At 58.8% G+C, this 25989-nt stretch overlaps 1 protein-coding gene across 6 annotated transcripts in view; it reads right to left on the reverse strand.

The window, feature by feature from the left end:
* Positions 1-279: 279 nt before the first annotated feature.
* The window catches only part of TTC7B (tetratricopeptide repeat domain 7B), a 277951-nt gene continuing 252241 nt past the window's right edge, over positions 280-25989 (reverse strand). For 2 of the 6 annotated variants that reach the window (XM_061429698.1, XM_061429700.1), the window contains exons 21-23: positions 24161-24363; positions 1180-1445; positions 1014-1032 (exon numbers count right to left, since the gene is read on the reverse strand). In XM_061429698.1, coding sequence (XP_061285682.1) covers positions 1224-1445; positions 24161-24363 — 425 coding nt within the window. In that variant the 3' untranslated portion in view covers positions 1014-1032; positions 1180-1223. Of the gene's footprint in view, positions 1033-1179; positions 1446-24160; positions 24364-25989 lie in introns of all 6 variants that reach the window. The other 4 variants (XM_061429703.1, XM_061429702.1, XM_061429699.1 and 1 more) reach the window with 2 other exon arrangements.

The following is a 25989-nucleotide window of genomic DNA, read 5'->3' on the forward strand; positions in this document are numbered from 1 at the left end:
GCTCCCATCCTAACTGGACCACTTCAGGTCACATGCTCACTTCTGATCGTCTGTTGGAGGGAACAGCTAGATGTTGACTGGCTAGGCCTGAGTCACAAGCTCCAATTTCAGGCAACACGGGAAAGGAGAATTGCCCCACTAACATCAGGGCCGGACCTCCTCATTCCAAGGGCTGAGGAGTCCAGGGAAGCCCCCAGGCACCAAAAGCTCCCTATTCTATGAACTGAGTATTAGGCTCTCTGTGGTCTGCGGGTTTTCATGAGAAACACAAGCTGTGGGTCCATTTAAAAATCATTTTATTATTAACATCATCTTTCCATTTAGCCAAGTGTCTGTAATGTATAAGGAATGTCGGTAAATATTCCATTTGAAGCTTCTTTGTACATATTTCCATCGATAAATAAACTCTGAATTCACATAAAAAAGTTAAACTTAAATAACTCATATTTCCCTCTCTTGTAACAGGCATATATTGGCAAAATATAAATATTCTTGGACTCAGGCTTTGTTCTAAGTGAGGACAGTAATTTATCACATGGTACAATTATTGACAACAAAACCAAGAAATTGTCAGCTGGTGTCCTGGCTTGGACTAGTTACTGAGGTGGGAACAGAAAATTCACATTTGGTTTCTGGGCCAAGGATACAGCGGGAGTGGTGATGGGGGGGAGCGAATAGTTTTCTTTACAGCTCTGATAAAAATAATCTGCTCTGCCACTGAATTTTAACTTTGAATACATTCTTCTACATTTGCGGATTAATTCCATTATCATGTTACTTAAAACTCAGATGTCAACTGACAAAATATGGCACGTAATCCATTTTGAACCACGTCAGTAGATTCGAGAACTATCATCGGGCTGGCGGGAACGGCAACAGAAATGCACGTTGAGGGCAGTGACTGGGGGTCGGCTGGGTGAGTCCACGCGGTCGGTTGCACACTTCCGGGGCCTCGCGCAGCACGCGGCCGTGTGCCCGAGCGGCGGGAGGCCAGGGCCGCTCAGAGCGCGCGGGGGATGACGGGAGGGGCGGCTCAGAGCGCGCGCGTGGGATGATGGTAGGCGGGGCCGCTCAGATGGCGCGGGGGATGACGGGAAGGGCACGGCGCGGGAGGGCGGGGACGTGGGGGCAGGGCGGGGACGTGGGGGCAGGGCGGGGACGTGGGGGCAGGGCGGGGACGTGGGGGCAGGGCGGGGACGTGGGGGCAGGGCGGGCAGGGCGGCTCAGAGCGCGCGCGGGATGACGGTGAAGGGCACGGCGGGGCTGCTGGCCTCCAGCTCCAGGGCCGTCAGGAAGCACTCGGTGGCTGCCGCGTCGTTGCCCTGAGCCTGCAGGACCTCGCCCAGGCCGTTCCAGACCTCGTGGGCCGTGGAGTTCACCTGCACCGCGTCCCGCAGGATCTTCTCGGCCAGACTGTAGCGGCCCAGCTGGTGGAGGATCAGGGCCTGCAGAGGCAGACAGACAGACAGACAGTCAGTCAGAGAGACGACGCTCTGGACTCCGAGCTGTCCCTGAGCTTCGGCACGTTCCTCGGAGGCAGGCAGGTGTCTCCACCAGGCCGGGCACAGTGGAAGTTCAAGTTCTTCCTGCGCTCAGGGCGGGAGTCAGAAGGATCACTCAAACCATGAACCGTGCGAAGTCCCCGGCATTCAGCCATTTGTGAACAACAGCAAGAAAAACGCCATTTCCAAAGGTCCACCCAGGACTGCACCGCGTGGGCCGCCACGGTCTGTCTGCTGACACCCGCCCGCAGAGGGCTGTTTGCCATCTTTTACTTGTCTTTAACCTCAAGAAAAGGCACAACAAACAGAACAGAAATGTCAGTTGCTCACAGCCCCCACCCTGGCCGCACCCTGATCTCACGGTCCCCTCCGTGCTCGGCGCCCGCACAGCTGTCACTTCAGTTTTAGTGAGTGCGCGCGTTGGTCCCCAAATATTCCACCCTCATCGTGTTTCCAGGTTGTGCGTCTCCGCAACGGGTGTGTCTGGATTTCATCCGACAGACACTCATTTACTCAAGGACCCTCTCACGGGGAGACACCCAGGCTTCCCAGTCTCAAGCGACTGAACCACCCGCCCCCCACCCCTGCGTTGCCTCGTTTCCCGTCGGGGCTGAGCGGGCGCGGAGCCTCTCCTCGCCGCTCTCGCTTGCAGGGGTCGCGGGCCGTCTTGGCCTGCACTGGTCAGACGCGCTTCAGGGTCACTTTGTGAGTCCCTCTGGCTGTGCGCGCACGACCGCTCTCAGAGCAGGGAGAAGCCTGACAAAGCCTCGTCTTCCTGCCCGGAACGCGGCCTGGCCTCCGGGCCTGCAGACCTCAGCCCTGCGCGTTCTCTCCGTGCCTCGCGTGTGGCGGGGCTGAGGCCGCCCAGTTTCCTCAAGGCTGCGCCTCGCCAGGGGCCAAGGGCAGAGCCGGGCTGTGCTGCCCGAGGGTCCGCTGCGGCCCGAGCCACAGCCACCAGCGCCCTGAGCCCACACTCCAGGGGGCTCCGGCCTCCGAGATGAGCTCCTGGAGCGGGTAGGGGCGCTCTCGGCAGGCAGCAGCCAGGCCCCGAGGGCTGTGCCTGGGTAGTTCTCAGGACCAGAGAGCACCCTGACCGCCCAGAGCCGTCGGCACCTCTGAGCACCCGACTCGGGGCAGTGAGGCTGACCCGGGAGCCTGTGGTCAGAGGGTGACGGCCGGGACACCCGTAGCCTCAGCAACGAGCGCGCCTCGGTCCTGGCGGGGCAGGTTCCTGATTGAGGAGGAGGAGCAGGAGGGCTCAGGTGGAGGGAGGCTGCCCTCCCGGGGCAGAGGACAGTAAGCCCAGGGTCAGGTCCCCCTCTCGGAGGGGAAAACTGCAAGGAGAATAGCATGTGTTTGCCTTCTTAGTAACATCATCATATCTAATGACGTCACAAGGGCCTCCCTGGGGGCTCAGACAGTAAAGAGTCTGCCTGCAACGTGGGAGACCTGGGTTTGAGCCCTGGGTTGGGAAGACCACTGGAGAAGGGAAAGGCTACCAACTCCAGTATTCTTGCCTGGAGAATCCCCTAACTGAGGAGCCTGGTGGGCTACGTCCATGGGGTCGGACATGACTGAGCAGCCGAGCACAGCACAGCACAGCAGACAGGCTCAGAAAGGCCTAGTGTCTCGCCAGAGGTCACAGGGCCCAGGAGGGTGGAGCCGGCAGCTTCTCAGCGCTCGATGCTGCCGCTGGCACTGTGAGAGACCGGCCCCCGGGCACCAGCCCAGCTCCAACTGAGCAGAAGGGCGCCCGCTGTGCTGTGGGTCCCTCCCAGCCCCTCCTTCCCGCATCTGTGATGGGGTGGCTCCCCTCGAGGGCACAGCCTTTCTCCCCTTTCTCTGCTGTTCGGAAGCACCCTGCATATTCGCTCAAGGACTGGGGTGCTCCTTGCCTCTCTCTGGGGGCCACAGGCCGGCGGTCACCTTGAGGCTCAGGGTGGCTGCAGACGCTGAAGGACTGGGGGTCCTGTTAGTCAGAAAGCAGACCTGTGAGATGAGACTCAGGAGCACCGGGACCTTGGTCCAGCAGGGCCTAGAGGTGAGTGCTCCAGCAGCACTGCCCTGACCCCACCCTACAGGAGTGGGGACAAGGACACCGGTCCACTGGCTGGTAATTTTGTTTCGAAAGTGGCAGCTGCTGGACCTTGGAGGCTCCAGGGGCACAGGGCAGGGACAAGGGCACCCCTCCCCAAATGCCTGCAGGAACCAGCTGTGGGCTAATCCGACCCACTGTCCTTAGGGCTGGCCAGCTAAGGGCCTTGTGATTCTCTAGAGTTCTCACCGGCGTGGGAATTTCTAGCCCATCCCTGGACTTATATTTCGAACGTAAGAACAGGCTCCCATTTCCAGATGACCTTGAAGCTTCCTGAGCAATCTGTTTAGTGGAATTAATTCCTAAAGCCAGGGCAGCTTGGGGAGGCATCACAGGCTTGCCAGGGGCTGCCAGCTCACGCTTGGCGAGGGAATGAAACATCGGCCTCTCCCCAGTCCCTGAGTGAGCCAAGGGTGGCTCAGAAATCAGGCAGAGTGAGGGCAACCAGAGCAAGCTCCGGCCAGGGGCTGAGTCAGTGCTAGGGGCCAGCGTTGCTGGCAGGGTGGCCAGAGCTGGGCTGGCACCTGGACACGCCTGGCCATCGGGACTGAAGCGCCTCTGGAGCCCCTCTGTGTCATGAGGGGCTTCCATGCGCTCCTGTCCCTGAAGCCCCCTTCATTCTTCAGGTCCCGCTTTCTCTCTTCTCCGAAGATCAAGGCCTCACCCCCTGAGGCTGGCACTCCGCTGTGCTCACCTCCAGCCAGGCACTGCTTTCTCCCAGAACAGGCCTCTTGGCTCATCCAGGCTGATCCCTCAGCCCAGGTATTTCTGCAGGACGCAGCACCCACCCCTCCTCCACCTCCCCAACCTTGGTCAGTCTTGTCTGCCCCTTTCTGGAGCTCTAGTCCATCTGCCTGAAGCCCTGACAATCCCAAAGTCCAGGCCACACCAACCCCTTAGGCAGCACTGTGCATGTGTGTGTGTGTGCTAAGTCACTTCAGTCCTGTCTGACTCTTTGCAACCCCATGGACTGTAGCCTGCCAGGCTCCTCTGTCCACGGGATTCTCCAGGCAAGGGTACTGCAGTGGATTGCCAGGCCCTTCTCCAGGGAATCTTTCTGATCCAGGGATCGAACCCACGTCTTTCATGTCTTCTGCACTGGCAGGTGGGTTCTTTACCACTGGCACTGCCTGGGAAGCCCTTAGGCAGCTCTACCCAGCAGCATATTAAAAAGCAGAGACATTACTTTGCCAACAAAGGTCTGTCTAGTCAAAGCTATGGTTTCTCCAGTAGTCATGTATGTATGTGAGAGTTGGACCATAAAGCTAGCTGAGCACCGAAGAATTGATGCTTTTTGAACTGTGGTGTTGGAGAAGACTCTTGAGAGTCCCTTGGACTGCAAGGAGATCCAACCAATCAATCCTAAAGGAAATCAGTCCTGGGGGTTCATTGGAAGGACTGATGCTAAAGCTGAAGCTCCCAATACTTTGGCCACCTAATGCAAAGAACGGACTCATTTGAAAAGACCCTGATGCTGGGAAAGAGTGAAGGTGGGAGGAGAAGGGGATGACAGAGGATGAGATGGTTGGATGGCATCAGTGACTCAATGGACATGAGTTTGAGTAAACTCAGGAGTTGGTGATGGACAGGGAGGCCTGGCGTGCTATGGTCCATGGGGTCACAAAGAGTCAGACAGGACAGCAACTGAACTCACTGACTCACTCAGTGGCATTTAGCTCCCGCCTCCAGCCCTCAGCCGGGCAGGAGACAGAGAATTTGATGACTGACATAGTTCATTACCTTAGCAAGCAAGCACCCTCCCCCCATCAAAGGCACAAAAGCGCACACCCCAGCCGTGCACTGTGGACACGGATGTGGGCAAGAAGCTGTCCTGCTCTCAAAGCCGGGGACCCGGTGACAACCCCAGCGTGACCAAGCTGTGCGCCCGGCACTGGGGTCTGCCTCAGCCGCCGGCAAGACTGCACTTCACCTCTACTGTCTGCATGCCGGGGCCACAAGGCTGGCTCCTGCCCGAGACGCCTCTGCTGGGCTGAGCAGCGGAGCTGAGATGTGGTTGCTGCGGCCCCGACGCTGGGCCCCTGCTCCTCCTCTGAGGGAAGACGTGCAAACGGCCTGCGCCTCTGCCAGCCCTGCCGATTCCGGGGCCACCGGAGATGAGGGCCGCTGGGGCCAGCCTCCCGAGCAGACAGGAGCCCTCGAGGCGGCGACTCTCAGTCCCTCTCTTCAGGTGCAAATGAACACAGCTTGCTAAGCTTGCAATTATTATAATCAGGTGTTTTGTACAAAGAAGACCTTGGTGAGGCACCACACTGGAAGTGAGGGATTAAATTAAACCTGTTCTTTCAAAGGAGACAAAAGGGACTTGGCAGGTTTGAGGATAATCAGTGTCTTCCTCACGCTTTTACATGCGTGTGGAGACTGCTGCCCGAGGACGGAGCCCCTGGCTGCTTTCGGGGGCGCCATGCAGGGGCCCTGGCTGTGGGGAGCCCCTCTGTCCACGCCCAGGACAAAAGCCCCTTGGAGATCTTTTTTTTTTTTTTTATGTATTTATTTTCCTTTTTTTTTTTGGGCTGCACCGCGTGGTCTGTGGGATTTTCATCCAGCGACCAGGAATCGCAACGGTGCCCCCTGCATTGCAAGCAGTCTTAACTACGGGCCCCCCAGGGAAGAAGTCCTGCCTCTTGGAGATTTTAGACGTCACCGCGGGTCTCTGCCCAAGTGCCAAGCCAGCGCTTCGCTTGGGGGTTCACTGGCTGTCGGGACACCCGCCCTATGGCACCGATGCTGGGGGCTCCCGAGCTGGGGGGACCCACCAGGGGCAGCGGAGCGTGTGGAGCCTGAGGGGGTGGAGGCAGGTCGGAGCACGGGCCCCTGGCTCCCCGCATGCCCACGAGCCCAGCTCCACCACGGACTCGGGCAGCTTGCGCGGGTCCCAGGGGCTCTGCCTGCATCATGCGAACAAGGACTGAGACACGGGAGAGCAGCGAGGCCCGTATGAGGCCTGGGAGGGCTCAGTGACGGTAGCCTTCGCTGAACCGTCCCGTGGTCAACGCCGTGATTCTGAGCGACCACGGGGCAGGGGCTCCTGGAGGCCCGCGGCCGATGACCCGCCCCTGCCGCCCCTGCGCCCTCTCGGCCGCCGCCCGGTCAGATGAGGGAGCCTCCGATTCGCCTCTGCGTGTGCGGTGCCCGGGGCGGCCCAGCACCCCCGAGGGCCTCGGTGAGCTCTGCTGGATGGATGGAGAGATGGATATGGGGACGATGGAGAGGAGGGAGGTGGGCCGGGGGCGGGGGGCCCAGCCCCCTTCCCTGCGACGTAACCCTGGCACCACCCGGGCCAACCTCTCAACAACCCTCCCACCCGTAAGCTTTGTCCGAAGAAACGCCGCACTGGCGTCCGCAGCCCTTGCCAGCCCCCGCTGCAATCCGGCTGTCCCGAGCTCTGTGCACTCGCCCTTCGTAGTGCGGAGTTTCCAGAGCGATGGAGACGGGACGCCACCTCTCCGTCAGGAGGTCTGAGCGCCTCTCTGACTTCCACTAGGAAGATGCGGAGGCAGCGGCTTCCTCCCTGAAAACCAGCGGAGAGGCGGCTGCTGCGTCTCTTTACACCCAATGCAGCCTCCACCCGGAGCCCCAGGACTTGAATTACTATCTGCGTCCCAAGGTCTGGGTGTCCTGCACTGGAGCCGGCGGGACCCTCAGAGCCCAGGCGGGACCCCCAGAGGATGGCGGGACCCTCAGAAGCTGGGAGGGACCCTCAGAGGGTGGCAGGACCCCCAGAGGATGGTGGGCCCCTCAGAGGCCGGGATGGCCAGGTGATGGGAAATCCTGGGTCCGGGCAGGCGATTTCACGATCAGCTGCAGCCTGAGACAAGGACTCATAAATTCAATGAGCTCATGCTCAGAAACACCAGCATCAACATCGCAAAAGCTCAGCGTGACGCACCGACCTAATTAAAGAAATGTCAGATCGAGCCAGCCCCATGCGCTAAAGGACATCCTCGAGAAGGCAGCTCGGGGCAGCCTGTGCAGCTCCGAAGACGTGGGGATGCTGGGTGTTCTCCTCATTCTGAGGCCTAAGAAAGCTCTCGGTAACATTCCAGCCCATCTCCAGACTCTTTGCCCTCCATCTGCCATTGCAAACAAGTGCCCTGTTGTTGCCACCGAGAAGGACCTGAGTCTCCGCCAGCCCTCAGGAGAGCACCACGGTGCCCGGAAGGACCTCAGTGCCCCCACCAGCTCCCCACGCTCGCACTTTTCCACTCTAATGGCCAAGAGACTCCCGCTGACTTATTTAAACATCTCCCAGGTTGACTTATTTCTTTATTTTTATCAGCCTTCCCCAACAACGAGTCAGAAGGAGCAACAGCACGGGGCGGCCTGGAAGTCAGCGCTTCCCCACGAGGTGCCCGCAGTGGAAAGTCAGTGCTAATCACCCCCTGAGGGAGGCGCCACCCCGTGTGTGTTTGGGAAGATGGTGCCCTGCCCCCCTGGGGTCCACTCCAGGCCAGGCCTCTCCCCTCCCCCGCACCCCAGGCCCGGGGACCCCTGGGGGGCACAGCAGCCCAGGAAGCCACCTGGCTCCCCCCAGCAGCTAGTGGGGTGGGGATGGTGGGGGAGACATGGCCCCACAGTCCAGCCAGCGGACTGGAGGTTCTCTGTGGTCAGGAAAACAGTTCACACGGGACTACCACATTGCTTGGGCTGCCCTGGTGGCTCAGCTGGTAAAGAACCTGCCTGTGATGCAGGAGACCCAGGTTCAATCCCTGGATCAGGAAGATGCCCTGGAGGAGGAAATGGAGAATCCCATGGACAGAGGAGGGGTCGCAAAGAGTTGGACATGGTGACCAACACACACACACTGCACTGCTAAACTGACAGGCTTCCTGGGAGAAGCCGATGGCGCGGGCCCTCGAGACCCTAGCCCCATCCCGTGGTCCCAGGCCAGGACCCCCTCCCAACAACACTGACACCCCCGTCAGGCCCCGTCTCAACCTGTCCTCAGACGGGGTGGGGGGGGGGTCGCACCTTTGAAGCATCACTACATTTGGGTCTGAACATTTATCACCAAGACAATGAAAACAAAGCCTGTCCTGTTATTTCCAGCAAAGAGTCCTGGCCTCCCCTGGGCTGGGAAGCGTCACAGTGGTGGAGAGCAGGTCCTCTCAGGCCAGCTCTGCCATCCACCACCAACTGTCCAGCTTAGGCAGAACCTTCTCTCTAGCCTCTTTCCTGACCTAGAAAATGAAGGGGTGGAGGAGGTGATCTCCAGATGAAAATTCGAGGATTTGGTCAAATTTTCCACCCAACAAGTATTTTTTGGAGCATCAGCTACATACCAGTGAAGAAGAACTAAAGAGCCTCTTGATGAAAGTGAAAGAGGAGAGTGAAAAAGTTGGCTTAAAACTCAACATTCAAAAAATGAAGATCATGGCATCTGGTCCCAAAACTTCACGGCAAATAGATGGGGAAACAATGGAAAGTGACAGATTTTCTTTTCTTGGGCTCCAAAATCACTGCAGATGGTGACTGCAGCCATGAAATTCAAAGATGCTTGCTCCTTAGAAGAAAAGCTATGACCAACCTAGACAGCATATTAAAAAGCAGAGACATTACTTTGACAACAAAGGTCCATCTAGTCAAGGCTATGGTTTTTCCAGTGGTCATGTATGGATGTGAGAGTTGGACTATAAAGAAAGCTGAGCACCTAAGAATTGATGCTTTTGAACTGTGGTGTTAGAGAAGACTTTTGAGAGTCCCTTGGAGTGCAAGGAGATCCAACCAGTCCATCCTAAAGGAGACCAGTTCTGGGTGTTCATTGGAAGGACTGATGCTGAAGCTGAAGCTCCAATACTTTGGCCACCTGATGGGAAGAACTGACTCATTTGAAAAGACCCTGGTGCTGGGAAAGATTGAGGGCAGGAGGAGAAGGGGACGACAGAGGATGAGATGGCTGGATGGCATCACCAACTGGATGGACATGAGTTTGGTGAACTCTGTGAGTTGGTGATGGACAGGGAGGCTTAGCGTGCTGCAGTCCATGGGGTTGCAAAGAGTCGGACACGACTGAGCGACTGAACTGACTGAACTGAGCTACATACCTGGTACATATCTATTCTTTCAGGGCTTAAACTTTAATTGGAGAAACAAGCAGAAAACACGGCAGGGAGGCCTCTTCTTGCCGTCAACAGGGCAGAGTGTCCACGGAGGGCCAGGAAGGGGGCTGGGAAGGGCTGCCTGTGGGGGGGCCTCCTGGGGAGAGGCCCTCGTCAGTGGGGGGCCCTCCAGCAGTAAGATAGACACAAACGGGAGAGCGGCCCCAGAGGTGTGGCCCCTTCCACTGCAAGGCCCAGCGTGGGTGGGAGAGAGAAGGGGTCTCTCTCTGAGTCTGGGAGACCCTGAGGATGCCTGTCTCAGTCCCCTGGGACCTGTGTGCCCTGGGACCCAGTGGGCACTCGGTAAACGCTGCTTGTCCGAAAGGCAGTCAGGACACGTCCGTGCTGGGTGGACGCTGGGCATGTGCGTCACCCGCTCCCCGAGGAGGGCGGGCACCTTGCACGCACGTCTGGGAGCGGCGGGGCAGGGAGGGCGCAGTGGAGGCGTGTGGGCCTCCAGGTTGGGCCTGGCAGGCTCTGTTGGAGTCTCACGACAGACGCCACAGGGCCCGAGGATTTCCCGGCAGTCCTGCAGGGCCGCTGGCTGAGGACCCCCCGGAGGGCGGCGATTTCCTACCTGTAGGGGGACGCGGTCATCTTGGCCAGTGGCTGCTGCATCCCCGCCAAGGGCTGGGCATGAACTATTTTTCCACTTTTACACAGGAACAAACAGGAACGATAAGACACTTTCTGACGAAGGGAGGACAGGAACTGATAAACCCTGGAAAATTCTTTTTCCACAAATAACAGGAGGAGTCAGCACACAGAGTCCAGGCAGGAAGGCGGGTGGGGGCTCCGGGGCTGCGGGGCGGGGGTCTGCGGGGGGAAGTCCCGCTGCCCGTTTGCTGGGATGTGGGGACCCTGCCCTGCCCTCGGGGCTAGCTTGGCAGTGGACGTGGAGCAGCTGCCCCTGGATCCTCGGGGCTGCAGAGCCCGTGGAACGGACGGTCTGGCCTCCTCTCCCCACATGGCCGAGCCCTCACGCTGACCGCCCAAGAGAAGAGCCAGCAGCGTCACTTCCTCAACACTCCCTGTTCCCGTGGGAAGGGCAGGGACGTGGCCGTCCCCTGCAGAGAGGCCCTCGGGGCTGAGCTGAGGTGCTGGCCACCTGCCCTTCCATGGACTTCGATGCCGGCACCTTGAAGTCTGCAGGCCACAGGCCCCTGTGGGGAACTCCCCAGTGGACACCGAGGGTGGACGGGTCACCTGGATGGAGGGAGGCAGTCAGAGCGGTCAGGGGCAGCCGCTGCAAACGGCACCTGTGGTCAGGCCATGGGACGTGCACGTGGACTCAGGGAAGGCAAGACTCACTGGTCCCAGAGGCGGCCACTCGCAAGCAGGGGGACCTACCCTCAGCGGCACTGCCCAAGGAGCGGGGGTCTGCTCTCAGCCCCCGTAGCCACTCGAGGACCCCTGCTCACTGTCTGGGGGGCTTTGCTGAGAAGGGAGCCCTCCCCGTCTCCCAGAGGGCAGGGCCCCGGGACACCCAACATCCACCTTGCCAGGCCCCGGGGGCCTGGGCACGCTGCACGGTTCTTGTAGCCGCTTCCTGGAGCCAAAGGAAGGGACAGAATCCTAACAGCTGCCAGAATCCTAACAGCTGCCAGAATCCTAACCACCTTCCGTGGTATGAACGTCCCCTCTGGGGCCGATTTCAAGGGATGTCTCTGCAGGGCCGGGGCAGGTCAGCCCCAGGATGTTCCTCTCTCCAGGGCTGAGGGTGGAAGGGGAGAAGCGGCCTGTCTTCTCCCCTCATCAGGCGATGTGACTCCACAAAGCTTACGCTAAGTCACTCAGTCGTGTCCGACTCTTTGTGACCCCATAGACCATAAATCCCTCAGGCCAGAACACTGGAGCGGTTGCCATGCCCTCCTCCAGGGGATCTTCCTGACCTGGGGATCGAACTTGTGCCTCCTACTGCAGGCGGGTTCTTTACTGCTGAGCTGCTGGGGAAGCCCCGTGCAAGCTGAGGGTATCAGTGAAATGCCCTCGGAACGCCCCCATGCCTCTGTCTCCTCCCCTTCAGCCAAGGCTCCCTGGGCACCCGGCCTTCTGGGCCTGGCCCCCTAAAGCCAGCAGTCCCTGTGAGCTGGGACGCCCCCCTGCTGCAGCCATGGTGGGCGCTGGGGGCAGGGGCAGAGTCAGCAGGAGGAACGGGGTTTGTAGCGTCAACCGTCACAGAGGCAGAGGCTGATCCATCCCTCTGGGTGAGACCCCAGCGGCAGGTAGAGAGATCTAGCAGCGTGTGGGAGCTCTGATTAGAGAGCCAATTATAACCCCACTGGCCTGCCTGGCTTTGACAGGCCTGGAAAAAACGCGTGTCTGTCCTCAGGAAGAAGCAGGTTGTGCTTCTGGTTTGTTCTGAGAGATCCCCGCGGGGACGGCTTACTGGCACTGTGGTTGCAGCCTCCTGCCTCTGTCCGGATGCCTGTGGCCCCAACACGGGGCATCAGAGGGAAACTGCAGGGACTCTGGTCCCTAAGGGGAGGGTTGCTTTCTGCCATAGGCCTGCTTCATGCTTCTGTTTATGAGGAAGGACACAGCCTGGTACCCACAGGCTCCCCCGTGGGGCCAGGCAGGCAGTTTCTGCTTCGTCTGGAAGGACGTCAGTTGGCATTTCAATCATGGGTCTCTTCAAGACGGACCTCCTGGCAAGGCCAGGCCCCAGGCTCGGGGCCTGTGTGTCCAAGCTTCCTTGCAGAAACAGACCCTCTGATCATCATCTTGGGTCACCCGCCCTCCCTGGGGAGGCTGACGCCTGGCAAGAGACTCTGGTCTCCTGGAGACACGGAGAAGGGACGGAGTGCGTTTCTCCTGAGAGCCAAGGCCACGTCCACTGTCAGACAGCAGGGGTCTAGGCGCGGTTAGAGGCAGCGCCGACACGCACAGGGGCCACAGGCCTTCCAGATGACTCGGGGACATTCCGAAAGGCTTGGGAGGAAACCATACCTGCAGAGGTGTACCTTAAGAGACAGGTGTTCTGTAAACACCAAGCCGCTGAGGAAGGGGAGGGAGGGTGCGGACGGGAGGAGAGGGGGCCTGGTGACCACCAGCGGCCGGCAGGAGTGACCGGGGCGAGGAACTGGGGCTCGGGCGACGGGTCTGGGGTCCCAGGAACCGAGCCAGGGGGGCTGTGGAGCAGAAGAGCTCCCGGAGCTTCCTGAAGCCTGAAGCCCACACCTGATGGCTAGCTGGGTGGGGGGCGCCCTCAGACTTGGGTCCTAGCCTCTCCAGAGCAGGCTGCTGAAGCCTCGGGAGGGCCCCTGGCAGCCTCCTCACCCAGCGCTCAGCCCGGAGCCCCTGTGCGCCTGCACAGCTCCCTGGTCAGCAGGTCTGTAAGAGCAGGGGTCTGCGGTGCCCGGCCTCTGAGCAGGCTCCCAGTCTCCACCTTCCCAGAGCCCAAGGTTGGAAACCCGGCGATCCTTGGCGTTTCATCACTGGTGCATGTGGCATCCCTTCCTTCTAAGCAATGAGCCTAAAGACCTAGGGAGGACATCCTGCTAGAAGTTTCCCCCAGGTCCTGCTTCTGGGTTTTCTTCACCAACATCAAGGATATCAGTGTCCACCAGAGTGGATGGGTGGCTGACGAAAGCCTGGACTAAAAATCCCTCACCCCCACCCGACCCCCTTGGCAACAGAAGGGATGCCAAAGACGGACCCAGAGACGTTCCTGCACACGCCCAGACTCCCAAACCAGCGCTGAAGCGCATGGATCTAGGCATTTCCAGGGCTCGGGCAGCTGTGAGTAGGGAGACATCCCTGGGCGAGGTGAGAGGCAGGAGAAGAGGCGGAGGCTTCACCCCAGGTGGGAGCAAAAGAGGAAGGAGACAGCTACAGCAGATGCTGCTTGATGTGAAGACAGGGTCATGCCCTTCAACCCCTAAAAGATGGTGAGAAACTCCTCTCCTCCCACCAGAACAAGGGGCTGAGTTCTCTGGGGCCAGGGTCACCGTGCAGGAGGTTAGAAAGCTGATCCATTTCACCCCCGCCGCAGCTCAGGAAGGCGAGTGCTAGTATCCCATTTAACAGAGAAGGAAAGTGCTCAGTTGCTCAGTCGTGTCTCACTCTTTGTGACCCCAGGACTGTAGCCCGCCAGGCTCCTCTGTCCCTGGGATTCTCCAGGCGAGAATACTGGAGTGGGTGGCCATGCCCTCCTCCAGGGCATCTTCCCCACCAGGGATTGAACCCGCATCTCTTGTGTCTCCTGCACTGGCAGGCGGGTCCTTTACCACTAGCACTGCGGGCGCGAAACCTTCAGAAGCGATGGAGTCAGGATTCCTGGGGGTGGGGGCTGCCACTCAGCGCTGTGCCCCCGCTGCCTCCGCGCCCCTCTCTGTAAACGGAGCTGCTCAGATGAGGGAATCCCACGGGCGCTCTAAACCCCGGAGTGCCCTCCACCCTCTGGGGAGCTCCAGGTCCAAAGGCTTTCGTCTGCCACCCATCCACTCTGGTCCCTCATTCTTGGTATTGGTGAGGAAAAACCAGAAGCAGGCCTTGAGGGAACTTCTAGTGGGAGGTCCCCCCTAGGCCTTTGGGCTAAAGGGTTTGAAGTTCAGACTGTCAGAAGGTCCGGACCACACTAGGGAAGACACGGCCCAGAGGGAAAGTCCAGAAACACTAGTGAGGGGCCTCTCTGAGACGAGCAGCAGAAGATGGGGGCAATTTAAGTGTCAGACAGGCTGGGGCTGCCAGCCCCAATGCCCCCAGGAGGAGATGGGGGCCGCCTCGCCACACCCTCCGGCTGAGTTCAGAGTCAGGCACTGTGGGGGAAGATGCTCAGGAAGCCGGGGAAACAGCAGGGCTGAGATCCAGGGAGGCTGGAAACAAGGAGGGAATTAATTAGGGACTGGCATCTAGAACACAGGACGACCGTGGTAAAGGAAACAACTCCGGACCAAATTCCTAACCCAAGCTAGGGAGCAAGAGCCACGGTGAGGCAGATCCAAGCTAGAGAGCAAGAGCCACGGCGAGGCAGGAAGGCGGTGCAAGCGAGATGGCAAATCGTCCTGGAAGACTGGGGCAGAATTTCTAAGAATAAATGGTTTGGGAGGGTACGTCAGATTTTAAATAATTTTAGATCATCATTACTAATGAGACACTGAACCACACTGCCTATAATTAATTAGTCATCTAAGAGTACAAAGCAGAAAATAGAAATAAACAAAAGACCCTGATGCTGGGAAAGATTGAGGGCAGGAAGAGAAGGGGATGAGAGAGGATGAGACGGTTGGATGGCATCACTGACTCAATGGACATGAGTTTGAGTGAATCCGGGAGTTGGTGATGGACAGGGAGGCCTGGCGTGCTGCAGTCCATGGGTTGCAAAGAGTCGGACACGACTGAGCGACTGAACAACAAGAGCACAGCACAGAAAACAGAAAGAAATGCAGAACTCTTTCTTTTTGTTCCCTTAACTTGCTGCAAAGGAACGCCTGGTGACGTGGCTTGCATTTCAGAGCCTGTGCTGGGTCTGCGCTGCTTCTGGGCCTGTGACTTCAGTCCTCAGTGAAATCAGGGGTGGCCTGAAGCCACGGAGCCCTGGCCAGCACTCAGAAAATGCTGCAGTGGGAGGAAGGACCCAATAATCAAGCAGAAAATGTCTGCAGAGACTACGTCTTCACCCAATGAGGCCGTTGGGGCTGGGAGGATGCCTGCGGGGTGGGGCGGGCAGGGTGGGCAGCGAGAACAAGGCCACAAGCCACACAGGGGTCGTGCAGTCGCCCAGCAGAAGTTCCAGAGTCCTGGGGAACACGCCTTTCGCTCCACGGAGGACACGCATGCCCAGCGAGCTGAAAATGCTCTCAGCTAAAGGACGCAGCTCCAAAAGGAGTGAAGATGCAGCTGGTGCCATAAAAACCGTTCGAGTGCCTGCTTTTCCCCCTAGGTCATTTCCAGCACCTTCCCCACCCACTCACACGCGCCGCCCCTGGGTTCCACCCCCCACAACCCGCTTCAGCAGACCCGCTCTCTGTTTCTGCCACTGCTGTCGCCTCCCACCCAGAGACAGGTGCGTGCTAGGGCGCTCAGTCGTGTCTGACTCTGCGACCCCATGGAGTGTAGCCTGCCAGGCTTCTCTGTCCATGGGATTCTCCAGGCAAGAAAACTGCAGTGGGTGGCCATTCCCTCCTCCAGGGGATCTTCCCCACCCGGGGATTGAACCCACGTCTCTTACGGCTCCGGCACTGGCAGGAGGGTTCTTTACCACCAGCACCGCCTGGGAAGCCCCAAAGCAGGCACTCTGCAAACCCAGTTGGGGCAACGTGGTCTCCCCGTCCCTTCCCCAGAGGCGCCGCCCTCTAAGCGAGCTGTGAGGGCGAAGAAGATACCGTGCTGCTGTGGAAATAAGGAAGCTGCTTCCAACTGGGTTTGGGGTGGGGGTCGGGGGTAAAAGAAGAATCTCCCTCAGTCTGGGACCAAGAGCAGAGGTGGTCTCGCCCCGACAGGACACCAGGCCCACGGTCCATGGAGGGAGCCAGTAGGAAGGGCTGAGTCACCATCAAGGGACCAGGAAGTGTCCTTGGGGAGAGAGGACAGAGGGGTGACCCACAGAAACCCCGCAGGAGAGTTCACCCGGCCCGGGGCGGTGGGGTCTGGGTGTCGCTCTTTTCAGACAGGAAACGATGCTTAGGGACACTCGCGGGGCGCACGGGAGGCTGTCCCTCGCTGGGCTGGGCTGTCTCCAGGGGGCGTTCCCCGGGAGGCCCTGGTCTCGGGGGAAGAAGGTGGGTGAGAAGCGGCCCCTGAAGAAGCTGCCTGAATCAGCGCAGCCCCTTGGTGCCGCCGTGCCAACCAGCTGCCTCCGCGCCCCCGCCGCCGCCCCGGGGACCACCTGAGCCTCCCAGCACCCGTGTCTGGGTCAGGCCTTGGGGCCTGGTATGGAGCTTGGCCGGGAACAGGGAGAGCGCACAGGGCTCCGACCAAGGACGGGTGGACTCTTTGTGAGCTGCCGTTCTGATCTCTGCTCGGGAACTAGGCCTCTTGTCTGTGGGCGTGTTCGCGGGGCCGCGTCCCGACTGGACTGAGACCCCCGAGGCCCCGGCAGACGCCTCCCCTCGGCCGGGCCTCTCACCCCGACGCTGCTCCTGGGGGCCGAGGCCACGCGACTCCAGTCCTGAGCTGTGGCTGTCTGTGGTCCCGGCCACCACGCCCCCCAGACGGGTTCAAGGTCTGGCACAGAGGAGTGTCTGGAGACGACAGGACAGAGTCTGAGCGTGAGAGGGGCTGTCGCTGCGCCCTCCCAGCCCTCGAGCAGAGGGCTGCCCCGCAGCCTTCTCTCGCATTCAGCCCCCGGAGCAGGTCCGAGGGTCCCCGCCAGGCCGGCACACCTGGAGCCCCGCCCGGGAGCCCGGCACATCCTCCTGAGACCGTCCCGCGACCCACCGCCCGGAAGTCCGGTTACTCAGCCCCGCCTAGGCCTCCACGGTGCCCCCTACGTCACTTCCTGTCCTTGTAGCCGACTGTACCTGAGCCAAGGCCGAGGCGACGGAGAGCCGGTGAACCTCACCGACGAGACTAGCCTGTTCCCACGGGCTCTGCTGAGTCTAGTCAAGGCAATGGGTCCCTAGGCTTTGGGCCGGGCCTTCACTCACGAGGGGAGCGGTGGCAGCTGTGAAGGGAACGGTCACCTCTCCCCCCAACCCCCAAGCCGGCGGTCACCTCCCAGTCTACGCGGCCACTGCGCTGCCGGGCGGGATGCCTCCCCCAGGGAGCAGACAGCTCCGTGTCGGCTCCCCCAGTGCTTCCAAGGAGCGAGGTCCAGGGGCCGACACCTCCCGCCAGGGTGGGTGGGCGGGGGCCAAGAAAGGCTCCCCTGGGCAGTGACTCCCAAGTCTGCTCCGTGAGAGGCTCCGTCCCTCCTGCCCGTGCAGCCTCTGCCCCAGGCCGGGGGCCACGGGCCATCGTCCACAGCAGTCCGGTCTGGCCCGGCATGGCCACCCCTGAGCCCGGGCAGAGGTGACGCCTTCTGTCTCTGCCTGAGACAGGTCAGGCCAGGGGAGGCCTCCGCTGTTTCCTGACGCCTTTCAGACGTCATGACCAGGGCGACAGGCTCAAAAGCCACAGTCAGAAAGTAATACTTGAAAAGGAAAGCACCATGCTTCTGGCCAAGCATGTGCCATGATATGTTCTTACTACGGCTCCTCTAGTTGCTGAAATTCGGTCAGGGGGAAAGCCACTCCCGAGGTCAGCTCCTCCGGAAAAGAACTCCCCTCAAATAGACACAGAGGGGCCTCCTTCACGGGCAGGTGACCTGAAAGTGCTTAGAGAGCCTGCGGGACTCAACCCGCAAAACCATACCACCGAGCGGTCACTGTTATTATCCCCATTCCACAGCTGAGAGAATGGAGGCCCAGGAAGACTAAGGGACTTGGCCACACAGTTGGGAAGTGATAAAGCAGGGATCCAGGCGGGCTGGCCCTGGCGCCATGCCCTTGACCGCTGCACTGTCCTACTGTTTAAGCTCCAGACCCTTAACAGACTTGACCTTCCAGTCCTGGCTCTGCTCCTAACTTGAAATGTGACCTGGGGCAGGTCAGCAAGCGCAGTGTCTTTCCCGTCAGTAAAAACGAAATTCTCGATTTCACCACATCTTGCAAGAATAAACATCAGACGTGGAAGATGGTTTTAAATTTCTTTTCAGAGGTGAAGGTTATGTTCATGCCAAGGATTCCCAGTTCTCGGAAGGGCCTGAAGCTGTCAGAGTTGCTAAGAGGCAGTGTGTACCATGAAAAGGCAGCAGCGGAGCTGGCTGGAGAACCAGCAGCTGGTAGGAAGCCCTGCACCCTCCTCTCTGTCAGTCTGAGCCCCAGATAAACAGCCAAGAACGACAGCAGAGAAGCGAAGGCCTGTACGCTTTTCAGAGGGCTATCAACAGCACACAGGTGTGCAGAAAGGGTGGCCCTCTAAATATTTCATTAGTCTTTCTTTAAAGCAAACAATCGTCCTCCTTATGTTTAAAAGCAGTTTTAAAATCCTGAAAGTAAATGAAATACGATGAATAGATGAGACAGCCTTCTCACTAGACCGCGGTAGAGTTCTGTTCCCTCCCAATCACGCCTCCCGTGCAAGGAGAGAAACTGATACTTTGGATGAAAGAGATCGGTTTCTGAGGATGAGCGTTCGCAAGGGGAAGGACATCTCCACTCTGCTCCATTACCTTAATTGTCCCTGGGTCTCATCTAGAGTAACAGGATCAGAGTTCCCTTCTCTAAGACTGGTTTCTCCAAGGCAAAGATGCGTAGCTCTGCCCTGTCTGTCTGTGCCCTGGGCCCCGGGTCCCCCTTGCTAAACTGATGGATAAATTAGATCCACAGACAGCTGCCATCTCTGGTGAAAGTGAAAGTGTTAATCGCTCAGTCATGTCCTACTCTTTGCGACCCCTCGGACTATAGCCCACCAGGCTCCTCTGTCCATGGAATTCTCCAGGCAAGAATACTGGAGTGGGTTGTCATTCCCTTCTCCAGGGGATCTTCCCCAGCCAGGGATCCAACCTGGGTCTTCTGCATTGCAGGCAGATTCTTTACCATCTGAGCCAGCAGGACCATCTCTGGAATCACCCTGAAAAATTCACCAGCTTCCTGCTGCCTCTCTCCTCCAACAGGGGTATCCATTGGAAAACATGCTTCTAAATAATGAAATATGAGACACAAGCAATTTCCCCCAAATCTCATGAAACAGACAGACACTTTAAAAGAGCGAGAGGAATAAAAACACCAGAGTTTTGTAATTTAGTGGCACAAGCTGCCTGCCTCAAGCAAGCCGGAGCTCACCTCCTTCCCTGGATTCAACCCCTCCCTGCCATCCTTCTGGCCCGTCATGCATAACAGGATGAAACGTTTCCCCTCAGTAATCAAGCCTGTAAGCTTCTAGATGGTTAAAAGAAAGCTCCGACTTCAGAGCGATGTTGTGAGCCTTGTTTTGATGCTTCTGGCTCAAACTTTAGAGCCGTGAAAACAACTTAAGCTGTAGTAACCATGCAGAGCCTCGCATTTCACGTCCTCCTTCCAGCCCCACCGCCAACAGGGCGTGCCCCCGGGTATTTCGTAATAAAACCCACTTTCCCAACATCACGGCTGTTCTCTGCCAGCCTCTGCGACTCACGTGCTCCTGAAACAGAACTGCGCCCCACGTCCAAAGTTCTCACGCTCGACGTCACTGCAGACTTCCGGTGTTTCAGAAAGCCTAAGACAGGGGACTTCCTTGGGCCTCCAGTGGTTGGACTTGGCCTTCCAGTGTGGGGGATGTGGGTTTGAATCCAGCTTTGGGGGGCTAAGATCCCACCCAAATGCCTTGGGGCCAAAACCCCCCAAAAAACATAAAGCAGAAGCAATACTATAACAAATTCAATAAAGACTTTTAGAAGGAGAAAGAAAAAGAAAATGTAAGATCATGGAGGAAACCCTCAGGGACAGCTCATCCTGGAACCTTTGCCTGGAGCTCACACCTCAGTCCAGCCACAGAGGTCAACCAGCACTTCTGGACACTTGATGCCCAAACAAAAAGCTTGTTCTGTTACTCGACTGGCCCTTTATTATGGTGATCCCCAAACTGTCTTTCCACTGAGCATGAATCCCTTCCCGCCTCACTGATGGGTCCCTTCTGCCCTGCAACCCACCATCAAGGGGCCGTCCATCCAAGGCGGGCAGGCGGGCCTTCACCCTGTGCCCATGGTGGATCGCCCGGCCCCTGGCCCCCAGTGGTCTCTTTTCCCCATTGTCCTCCCCTTCTCTGGGAGCTCCACCACGGGGCCTTTCTCACTACTTCCCACGGCAGAGCGGGAGATATTTACCAGCTCCCTGGTCTCCCAACTACCCTCCTTTGAAGGACAGCTGGCCTCTGTCCCTGAACAGGCATCCAGCCTTGTTGCGAGACCTTCGACATACAAGGGCATGGCCCTGAGAACTTTCATTCTATTTTCTCCTGCTCAGCACCCGCTCTGAGATCTTTGTCCGCCTCAGTTGGAGGCCCCGCCCTCAGGGCACTATTCCATCTTCTTCCTTTCTGTGGCCGGGGGCGGGCAGGGGCCCCTGGGTCCAGTCCCTCTCCAGCTCGTGTCCTCCATAAAGCTGCATGGGCACGTCGCCCACACGCTGCCGTGCCACCCTCAGCATGCCCTGGGTGAGCCCCACCATCTGCTTCTGACTTCACACCTTTTTAGACCAGTTGAGCGCGTTGGTAATGTGCTCCAGGATAAGTCTATTTCTCAGCAACATTTCTCCTCTGGTCTTACCAACCCCAGCTCCTGCACCCAACCCTCCTGGTCTCCTTCCACACTCACCTCTCCCTTAGAGGCTCTGTTCCTCTCTCTCCCCTCATCTCACATTCTGCCCTTGAGAGCCCAGGCTGACATGATTGGAGGGCAGGCACGTGGCGCTGCTCGCGGAGCCTGGCCCTGTTCTGGTCACCGTGGCCCTGGTTCTGAGCCTGGCCCACCCTTGGCCTGGGTGGTACCACCCAGAGGCTATTCCTCTGCCCTCAGTTCCCCGCTCTGCCCCCAACTCCCGATCACAGCACTACTGGTATGGAAACAGTTGCTCCATGTTTCATTAATTCATCTTGGGTCTTGGGAGTGAAAGGCTTTTTAACCATAGCATGCAAATGTATGTAAATTTATACACTTTTGCAAAAATGATATGAAAATATGCCTTTAGATTTTTCTGGAGAAAACGTCTGATCACTCTATGAATCCCTCCCTTGTCAACAGCATGACTTTGTAATTCCTCAGCCCGTCAGCTCACTGCTCCCTTACTATCTGCCCACACTCAGCTCTCTTATCTTGTGCTAACTCATTATTAATATTAAACACACGATTTCTCTTCTTTCTTCTCACTGTATACGAATTTAAACGCATCTCTGAAGGCTGAAACTATTAGAAAACTGTCAATTTTTGTTGGAGTTTCATGTACATTTCTGTTGTCAAGTCTGACCTTATGTTAACTTTAATGCATTTAACACTTTAATGAAAACCATCTGCCTCCAAGTCCTTAATGCTTTTTTAACAATATTACTGTGCTCGCATTTCTCTGCAGTCCTGCCTCTCCTATGAGCTGGGCTGATGGAGGGGGCTGGCACACATCACCACTAACCTACTCTCAAAGGGAACAAATGTCCCCACCTCGGGGAACAAGCTCACGGCCCTGACTGGGTACCACTCTCCAGGTTTAACATCAGCCCCTGGTCTCCACCTGTGACGTGGAACACGGCTCCCTTCTCTCAAGACAGCTCCTCCAACAGCCCCTCTGCCCTCCCCTCTCTCTCCGAGCATTAGGGCTGGTGCAGATGCTTCCTCCCTCTGGGTTTTTCCACGGGCTGCAGTTGGCCTACAGGCAGTTCCTTCCTTTGGAACCCCTTGCCTTGATCTTTTGGGGGAGGTCCTCTTTGCTGCTCAGGTTCTTCAAACTCCTTCTAGTCTTGACTGCTGACCCCTGGCCTGGCCGGCCAGGCAGGCCTCCCTGGTCCTCCCATCACTGCACAGCCTGCTCCCCGAGAGTCAGGTGGGTGCCGACACCCACGTCTGCTTCCGCCTCCTCTGCCATGTAACTCTAGAGCCCTGACTCTTCCTTGGGGCGTGACCTGGTGAAAAGACAGCCTCGTCTCCCTGCTGCCCCTTTGTCTTCACTTCTTCCTGATCTTTTCAGGCCTGAACGGCCAGTGCTTAGTCGCCTGGTCAGGTCTGACTCTCTGTGACCCCACGGACTGTAGCCCACCAGGCTCCACTGTCCATGGGATTCTCCAGGCAAGAGCACTGGAGTGGGCTGCCGTCCCCTCCTCCAGGGGACCTTCCGCACCCAGGGATGGAACTCATATCCGCTGCATTGTCACGTGGATTCTTTACCCCTGAGCCACCAGGGAAGCCCACTGAGACATCTTAGGGGTTTATTATTATTATTACAGTTTTCTACTGGTGAGACCCCTAAGGTAGCTAATGTCTGCGGGCCAGAGAAGGCTCAGCTGTGGCTCTGGATCCAACAGGCGAGGCTCCTTCATCACCCAGCCCTCGCTTACCAGCTCTCCTAGCCTGGGCCCGCGGCCGCTTCTTTCAGAAGGGAAAGCGCCTGGCATTTGTCAGGGAGCTCAGGTGTCTTGACAAGCTCCAAAGGTGCAACCGAAAACTTTCCTGGTGCGATTTTCCTATTTGATCTTTTGTCTCATGTGTTCCCCTTGGGGATGAACAAGAAATACTTCTCTGAATAATTTATAGGCCCCAGGGTAGAAACACGCTGCCTCTTTTTAATAAAAAGCTGGGTACATGGCCTTGATTATACCTCTTCTGTGATACTTCAGCAAAGGCAGAGAGACCTGAGAAGCTCTTTACAAATTCCTTTTAAAATAGTGAGACAAAGATAAAAAGCCATGTAATGCTTCTAATCAAACAAAAGAATGTTTGGATAATACATACGATTATTTATAAAGCTGTATTGAGCTATGAAAGGCTCATACAGGGAAGCTGAAAAAACTCAACAGCTATAATTACTATAAGATCCAATTTATTTTTAAGACTGAAAATGGCTGTCTTCGGTTTTCTGTTGAATGAGCACCTCCTGGGTGCCGGGGCTCTGCTGGGCTCGTCATGTGGATCATTTCAAGGAGTTCTCACATGTGAGCTGGGTACGGAGCGGGTCAAGATACAGAATCACCAAGGCTCCTGGGGGTGCGTGGCCAGCCCACGGTGCCCTAGGACCACAGATGGGGCTGAAATGGAACCCAGAGCTGACTCAGAAGCACACACGTCGCATGGTCCCTAACGGTGGGCGCCCCGGCCTTCTGTTGAAAACCAGCAGATGCTGCTCAGTTCTGTCCATTTTGCGATGTTACTGTGGGCAACGGCGAGAGAATGGAGCCTTTGGGACCCTCTGGAGTACATTTTACTTATTAGTTACAAAACCGTCTCCTCTTAGCCCCGGACAGAACCTCACGGCCTCTCTGGGTGCAAGCTGAATGTCTTCATTTTACGGGAGGCTGGGGTGACTTCCCTGGGTCCTCACAGTGTAGGGAGGCTGTCCCCCCTCCTCTGACCGGATGTCCCTGCCACCCAGTGGCCTTGGGGACAGGCTGCGTTCTTGGCTCCAAGGGGCCCCCGAAAATGGAAAGTGCTCAGAGTCTCGTCCTGCAGGCTCCCCGGGGTGTGGGCCCCCCAAGGGGGCTGCTACCGACAGCGCAGAGACCAAGAGGACAATGACGGCGCCCAGGGCCACAAGAACGTGTTCACTGAGCCCGGAGCCACAAGGTGGCTTGGCCGGCTGGCCCGAGGCCTCTGACCCAGACTCCGCCCTCAGTCGGCCCAGGCGCCCAGGCGGGCCGTGTGCTGCCCGCTCCCGGGAGCTCCACCTGCGCAGACCACTGCGGGGAAGGCGCACCCGGAGCCCCCGGCCGGCAAGTGCATCCGGAACCGGCACACGGGCTGAGGGTCCAGAGCTGCCGCTGCCTCGGAGGGGTGCCCCCGGACTCACCAGCCGCTGCATGCTCTTCACGTGGGTGGGGCTGATGGACAAGGCCTCCTCGTACCACCGCCGGGCCTCGTCCACATTCCCGCGCAGCTCCGCCACCTGGCCGCGCATGTAGAGGACGTTGTGAGACATGGGGAAGAGGTTGGCAGCTTCCTGCGTGCAGGCCGTGGCCTCCGCGGGCTTCCCGATGCCGATGTAGACTTCCGCTGTGAGAACGAGAGCACAGGCGGATGCATCCCGGGTCACGGCCCCCCAGACGCCCTGCAGCGGGCTGGGGCTCCGGCTGGGACGCCGACCTCCCCCGAGGGAGCCTGACAGGGGCCCGTCTGGGAAACCCAGGGCCCAGAGCCCGCCCCAGCCCAAGTGGGAACAGCCGGGTGACAGTCCTTCCTGCCCCTGATACGGACAAGAGAGTCACGGACGCGGGGCCTCCGAGGAGACACCTGTCACCACCAAGAGGGGCCTGAGGCCAGCCGGGCCCACTGCCCCCGGAGGACAGCCCGCGCACCCCCCTCCCCCACTGGCCGAGGACTCCCGCCCCTGGAGGACTCCCCGCTCCGGAGGACTCCCTCCCCCCTGAGGACACCTCCCCCGGGGGACTCCCGCCCCCGGGGGGGACTCCCGCCCCCGGAGGACTCCTCCCCCAGGCCCACCCGGGACACCGGCCCTCAGGTCTGACGTCCACAGACCAAGCGCTGGCTGAGCCCAAGGACGGGCCAAGCAGAGGTGCACAGCCCCTAGGCGGGCAATGGCGCTGCCCCTCGGCCGGTTCTTCTGAAGCCCGCAAGTGTGACAAGGGCTGCGGGTGGAGGCTGACATGTCTGTGGCTGTGAAGTCAGATGGCTGCTCGATCCGACCCCGCCCTGGGCCGAACCAGGAAAGCCACCACCTGCAGGGACTATTAGCTGAGACCGACTCGGCCTGTTGAGACCCCAGGCTGCCACTTTCCAAACAGCAGCATCAGGAGCCCTCCTCCAGCAGCCCCAGGGCGCCCTCATCTGCACGCAGGGCCCGTGCAGACGCCCGTCGGTCTGTCCCCCACTCTGGGCCCACCGATGCCGCCTCCCAGCTCAGGGCAGCCCCTTCCCTCCCTCACCCGTCCTGCCCTGACCACTGCCCTCTGCCCTGGCAGAGAAAGCTGTTTCTGTGCCCACATGTCCAAGCTCCACACATACTAACATGTTGTGTAGAACCGGACACACACAAGAATACCAGTGATGGAAGACGCCACGGAAAAGAGCGAGATGCCTGCTCTTTCTCATGCACCTCTGGCGTTGCCTTCCGGAGGTGCCGCCTCCTCCCTGCTCCTGTCTCCTCCAGCCCCTCCGTGTGTTCCGTGCCGCCAGACCACCTCCCCGGCAAAGCCCTGGTGGGGTCGCCCCTTCCCTGAGGTCTCCCGCTCCGGGCACCCCTCAGCCCGCAGCCTTCCCTGACCCCACAGGCAGGACCCCTTCACCAGGGCTAAATTCAGGTGAAAGAGAGGGACAAGGGCCTTCTGAGCTCATTGGCAGATGCAGGCCTGGGGAGTCTCGCCCCGAGTGGTGAGGGGGGCTCCTGACTGAGGGACCCAGCCCAGGATGCACCCCCAGGCCCCTGAGCGCCCGGTGTCCCCGTTCCTACTTCTAGTTTCGGATACTAGTCAGGCTCCCGCTCAGTGTCAGCTGTGAGGCTGAGATCTGGGCCCCGCGCTCTGCCTGGGGCTCAGGACCACGAAGAGGTGTCGGGCGAGGGCGGGGTCGGCGGGGGGGCGGGGTGGAGGGGGTGGTCGCTGAGCAGCCTGGACCCCGCCGGCCAGCTGTGCGCCTGGAGACGGAGACACTCCCCTCACTGAG

The sequence above is a fragment of the Bos javanicus genome, chromosome 10 (assembly GCF_032452875.1).
Source record: "Bos javanicus breed banteng chromosome 10, ARS-OSU_banteng_1.0, whole genome shotgun sequence".
NCBI classification, from domain to species: Eukaryota; Metazoa; Chordata; class Mammalia; order Artiodactyla; family Bovidae; genus Bos; species Bos javanicus.